The sequence below is a fragment of the Talpa europaea genome (genome assembly GCF_964194135.1).
Source record: "Talpa europaea genome assembly, chromosome: 7".
In the NCBI taxonomy this organism is placed as follows: domain Eukaryota; kingdom Metazoa; phylum Chordata; class Mammalia; order Eulipotyphla; family Talpidae; genus Talpa; species Talpa europaea.
This window is the reverse complement of record NC_140074.1, coordinates 37624680-37631014: the sequence shown is the minus strand read 5'-3', so window position 1 is coordinate 37631014 and position 6335 is coordinate 37624680. Positions and strand designations below refer to the sequence as shown.

General features: G+C 41.6%; 1 protein-coding gene across 1 annotated transcript; it reads right to left on the bottom strand.

Annotated features, from left to right (window-relative positions):
- Nucleotides 1-1084: 1084 nt before the first annotated feature.
- PABIR1 (PP2A Aalpha (PPP2R1A) and B55A (PPP2R2A) interacting phosphatase regulator 1) lies at nt 1085-2073 on the bottom strand (the record flags this gene model as incomplete). Its single annotated transcript, XM_084237494.1, has 1 exon — nt 1085-2073. Exon 1 carries the CDS (start codon nt 1940-1942, stop codon nt 1085-1087), a length of 858 nt encoding a protein of 285 aa, XP_084093620.1. The 5' UTR covers nt 1943-2073.
- Nucleotides 2074-6335: the final 4262 nt, after the last annotated feature.

The following is a 6335-nucleotide window of genomic DNA, read 5'->3' as shown; positions in this document are numbered from 1 at the left end:
GTAACAGATGGGCAGAACAGAAAGGCAGCCAAAAGTTTCCCTAGCTCCTCGCCGGCAAAGATTTTTCACTGAGGCACTATCGGATATTTTAAAGCATACCAATGATTGAGAGCATTTGCTCGACCTGGGAGCTCTGATGAAGTTCAACAGGACTTCCCATACATTTTCTACATTTGAAAACTTTTAACTTTGCAGTGATACAAAGAACCTGGCTTCAACATATACAGCAGGATAAGAAGGCAAGGCACTGTCCCATTTCACTTTAGGATTATATGCAACAGAATGCACCTTCTGGTTAAAAAGAAAAAGAAAATTTTCATTTTCTATACAGTATATTTTTATGTCTTAGAATTATTGTTAAAATTTCATTAGAAAGTGTTTCTTAAATACATTTACTTTTGTGTATTTAATTTTAAAAGATTTGTTGCAAACTTTATTTTGTTCTTTTATCATTCCACCCACCTCCACTTCTGTACCCAGAAAGTTAAATATCCAAGGATTCCTGGGTAAAATAGACAACCACTGGATTGATATGTTATAACTAACATATTTTTAAAATAGCTGGAAATAGATAGGTTATTGTTCTTCATCAAATAGAAATTAGCAATCACTGATAACAACATTAAAAATTAGTGTGGGCATGAAGGATGGAATTTTAAAACATCAGTTTACTATGCTGAGTAATTCAACATTTGTATTTTCATCAGAACTTAATAATCCCATAAATAAATAGAGCTCTCAATTATTTAAAAAAATCAAGGGATAACATATGTATTTAGACATATTAGCAGCGTAAGAGATGTATGCTTCAACACACTTATTGGGAAAATGTCTGAAAATATTACATTGAATTCAAGGGCATCCGCAGAAATCTGACATAAAAGTTCTCTAGAATAACAATTCCGGAAATTCCAAAAAACGAAAATAGAGTCCAATAGGAAATAGCCTCAAATTAATTGACAAAGTACAGTGCTTACTCCCAACTTGATTTTTTTTTTCCATTGCAAAAAAAAAAAAAAAAGAAAAAGAAAAGAAACCAACGAATGAACGAACAAAAAACCAAGTCTCAGGATGGGTGGGTGCATCACTTAGATGAAAGTTCATCTACTGGAATAAAAGGAGAAGTCGCTTGGGCAGGCGACACAGGAGAGTCGGTGGTAGTGCTGACTTTCGCTGGTGAGTTACAAGAAGATCCCGCGCTGCTGCTGTTTCCATCCAGGGTATCTGAAGACACACACACACCAGGATCTGACAGCTGTGCAACGTCAGAAGAAAGCATGTTGGTGATGCCCTGGAAAAATCTCTTTGGCTGATACTCAGTTTCCATTTCACATTTTCTTTTCAATGGTCCAAGAACACTTGGTCTAATGCAATTGATGGGACTCTGGCTTCTCCTCGTAGTAAACCGGGTGGTGGGGCTGGGAATGGGACTTGGAGGCAATCCGTTGCTACTCACAAAACTTTGCAAGGATGGTGAAAAACACTGCTTCCCAATGCCCCGGGTGGGTGAGGGGGCCGGTGACACCGGGGTGAAGTCGATGCGCTTCGGGGAGGCGGATTTCTCCACGTCGTTGTCACTCAGGCTGAAACTTTCCTCCCAGGAGTGGCTTATCTGCATTGCGGTCTGCACCTCGCGCTCGTGGACCGTCTCGCGGTTGATCAAGTCCATGCCCTCCTCCTGCTTGATCTGGTGCAGGCGGCTGCTGTGCATGCGGACCGGGGAGGCCGGCAGCAGCAGGCCGGGGCGGCTCGGGAACGTCGTGCTGTTCCGCCTGGCGCTGGGCGCCTCGGCCTGGAACACCGGCGAAGTGTCACTGAGGCCGTGGATCAGGGGGGCGCTGTTAGACCTCCTGAGGCCCCCGCCACCGCCGCCGCCCTCCACCGGGTTCCCGCCCGTACCCGGAGGCAGCTCCAGGTCTAGCTCCATCTTCTCCTGAGCCATGTCGGGGCAGGGAGGCGGGGGCGGTGCTCAGTCAGAGACCTAGGACTTCCATTCCCCGCAGTCCGGGGCCGGGGCCGCCGCAGCTGCCGCCGCCGCCGCGAATCTGTCAGCGGGTTCGCCGCTCTGCGCATGCGTGCTCCGTCGCGCAGGCGCCCAGGAATGTCTCACATGGCGGCGCCTACTTAGTGCGTAATAGCTGCGCCGCGGGCCTTAGGGAGGGGCGAGGAGTAATTGGGCGGCTAATTAGGGCGTTTCTTCCGCAAACAGCGAGCGTTAGTGTCTGTTTAAGTAAAGTTGTCATTTTGCGGGGTATGTATTTATAAAACCAGAGCGCTCAAGACAGGTGCTTGGTAATGTGGGGGTGTTGATGGGGCGTGAGGCGGGCCTAATCAGGGAGAAGGTCCTTGAGGAGGAGACAGTCTCCTGAGAGCCTGAAGAAGTTGGCGACAAGGGCGCCGGGTAGAAGAGTTGGAAGCTGGGTGTTGAGGCTACTCAGGTGGCCGGCGGGAAACGGAACGGAGGGAGGGAGTGTGGCCTGGCGTGACCTGAGGTGGTGGACCAGGGCAGAGTCTCTGGTCTTTATACTGAGAACAATGACAAACTCCGTAGGTTTTTGAGCATGGGTATAATAGCGACTGAAAAGCTTCTGGCTGCAGTCTGAACAATCGGTTATTGGAGATTAGAAGCCATAGGGGAAAGATCAGAGAGAAGGAAATCCTTTTGCACAGAGAGGATAAAATTTCTCTAAAGTGGTAATGTAGAAGAGGAGAGGGAGATGATGGTAAATTCGACAATCCTGGGGGTCGGGGTGGGGCAATCTGTATATATTACCACTTTCGTTTTATTTGCAATTAGATTTCTGTCACAAGCATATACACTTGGTAATGTTTATTCCGTACGAAGGATTAAATGAGAGAAAACCAACAAGCGTTCATATTAACACATACACACATACTTGGCTCATGTAATTAATGTAACCTTTCATATCTCATTAAATATGGGTTAATATTTAATTCTTCACATCGTCAGTCAAGTTTTTTTCCTTATATATTTAGTATGTACTAGACACTGCACTAGGAAATAGGGCCTACCTCTGAGGATGTTTAATTTCTACTGTGGGGGAAAGGAATGAATGAATGAATGAATGAATGAATGAATGAATGAATGAATGAATAGGGCAAGCAAGCTACTTTGAGAAAGTGGTAAATCTTAGGGAAAAATCAGGATGGTATGATAACACTCTGAGATAAAACAAAGCTGAGATCTAAATGTCAAGAATGAGCAAGTCATGTTGACATCTGGGGGACATCCCACACATAGAGAATAGCAAGTTCTAAGGCCAAAAGCAGACATGAGTTTGGTGAGTTAGCAGGAAAAGAAAAAAAGGCAATGCAGCTGAAACCTAAAGGGAGAGAGCAGTTTAAAAGAGTAAAGGAGTTTGAATGTCATTTAAGAAAACAAGGGAGAATTTTAAGCAGGAAAGTTATGTTTTCTTGCTTATGTCTCAAATATCCCTAGGGCTCTGCAGAAAATAGGCTAAAAGAGGGCAAGGATGGGTGCAGAAAGGTGAACTATGAATCTGATAAAAGTACAGGCAAGAGATGGGAAGGCATGTAGAGGAGAGTTAATTAAGAATTTTATTTCCTAAGCCAGAAAGAAAAAGAAAAATACCGGATGGTCTCACTCATAGCAGGAATTTAGAAAACCTAAATAAGGGACCAGGAAAAAGACTAATTGTAATAAAGTAAAAATAAAAATCAACAAGCAACTATAGACCAGAGACGTGGGGGGCGGGGGGGAAGGGGGAGGGGGGGAGAGGAGAGAGATTAGGGTCAGAATAAGGGGGGGGGTGGGAATTGTATGGGGAATATATAACCAAAATGAAAATGCATAACATACATTGTGCAAAAATGAAAAAAAAACTTGTAAAAAATTTTATTTCAGTTGACTTAAGTTGGAGGTATCTAACTTGACATTCATATAGTTAGTTGAAATGAAAGAGAATTTAAGTGAATTTTGTCTTGCTCCTTCATTTTGCAGCTGAAGAAAAGTTCAGGGAGACTAAATAGTATCATGCAGCTTGTTTAGTACTGGGAACCGTCATTCCTAGTCTATGTCACTTTCCATCTGTCTCAAATAGCTTTTAATTTGAAGTCCTTGTAAAATACAGATCCTGATAGTATAGTAATGATGATTACCCATATCAACATTACAGAAACATTTAAGCTTTCTAAGTTCCAGACACTATTCAAATTGAGACACACGTAGTATCTCATTTATGCTCATAACAACCCTATGAGTAGGCAGCATTGTCTCCATTTTGCAAGGGAAACTGAGATGCAGGGACAGAGTAATGCCCCCAGAATGACAATCAGTAGCAGGACCTGAGCTTCCAGGCTTCAAAGAATGAACACAATATTGCCTCCTCAAAGTGCAATGACTTTCAAGACTGGGAGAAACAACTTACAGATTGTTAGTAGCTCTGTGAACGCAATGGTTTTTGAGGCAGGATTTAAAGGATGAGTAGGACTTCAATATAACATTATATATAAAAGTGGCAGCAGAATTATAAAACAGTGAATTTGGTTAATACTTGAAGTAGAACACATGGAGAACAGAAGGGAAAGTTGGAAATTGAAGTTAGAGAACTGGAGTGCTGATTGGCAGGAAAAAGTGCTTATATTTAACAGGTGAGGCAAGGGGGGGGGCACTGGAGGTTTTTGACAAGGGGAATGACATAGTTTGAGATATCCTTTAGGCTCTGAAAGGTGGATAAAGGTTAGAGTGAAGTGTAAGAATGGAAGGTGGAAAGAACCAGCAGTTTCTAAGTATGTACTACCTGCCAGACACTTTAAACACCCCACAGTCCCACTTAATCCTCATTGCAGCTCTATAAATTAGATCTAATAGAGGGACAATTGAGGTTTAAAAGTTGCAAAAGTCCCTATGGTTACATGGAAGAAGAAAGCTCTGAACCAATCTGAATCAAGGTCACACTTCAAAACTTATGTTCTTTTTTGCTGCATTACCCATGAATTAGAAAAAACAATTTGTTGGCTGAGATGAAAGGAGGTTTTAAATTAAAATTGAGAATATCAGGAAAACGGGATGGATTTGGGAGACAGAAAGGTAACAACAGACCAGGATGTACAGAGGAGAGAGAATGAGGAGTCACACATGACTGAACTTTAGGTGTGACTGGCTAAAAGAAAATGGGAGAGAGGAGAAAGAGCTACCAGAAGTAAATTGATACTAGATTAATATATTAAATATAGAACTTACTTTAACTATAGAACTTACTATAGACATTAACTACAGAACTTACTTTGTAATCTACAAAAGTTTCTATTCTTTCTCAACCAATGCTGATACACAGTTGACAGAATTAAATGCTCAGTGGTAAGGATTCTAAGCAGTGTTTCATATACTGAGTTACTACTTGTCAAAGGAATAAAGGATAAATGAGAGAAAACATCACCCATAAGATACAGTTCAGTCTGTTGCAAAGAAAAATGCCAGAGACAGAATCTAGGGGATTCTCCCTGAGCAATTCCACCTTTGGTTTCACTCTGGCTGAGAAGTAATTACCACATCTACACAGTTGATACTCATGCTCACTCCTAAGTAAAAAATCAGAAAGCCACTCAATAATCTTTAATGTGATAATATTTTTAAGTTGTTTTTTAATACTTAGTAGCAATTAAGGCCCCAATGATTAAGATCACAAGTATATAACAAGGCAAAAATAAACTTCTGAATCCATATTAAATGAATGTAAAATACTAGTGTTATTATACACATATCTAATTTGAGATGAACTAGCAAATATCTCAATGTCCCATATAAACTAGTGTCATCACCAAACTGAAATAAAAATATTGCAGAGGAAAACTGTATACTAAAAATGGAGGACTGGGCCTTGCTGGTGGTGCAAGGGATTAAGTCTCAGCATTATGAAGCTATCGGCAGCCACTGCAGCACGAGTTCAATCCCGGAGCAAGGGCGCTAACCCACATGGTGCAGCAGACCTCTCTTGTCTTGCCCACTGCTCCCCTCAGCAGTGTATTTCAGTAGATCTGCCTGTTCTGCTTCCTACTCTGTCTCTGCTGAATCCTCTCACCCCCTGCACCTCCGGCCTACCCCACAGCTCTTATATACATAAATAAATAAAATAAATCTTTATAAATAGTGGAGGATTTTAGAAGGGCTAATTGTTTTAACAACTGAGGAAAATTATCTGGCAGCGCTTACTCAAAGAAAATATATGTATGCCCTATTACTAAGTAATTCCACTCCTCAGTATATACCCAAGCAAAATTAGTATTTATGTCATGTACAGAAATGTTCTTTTCATCAATAATAGTCCTAAGCTGAAAACAACTTAAATTTCCAT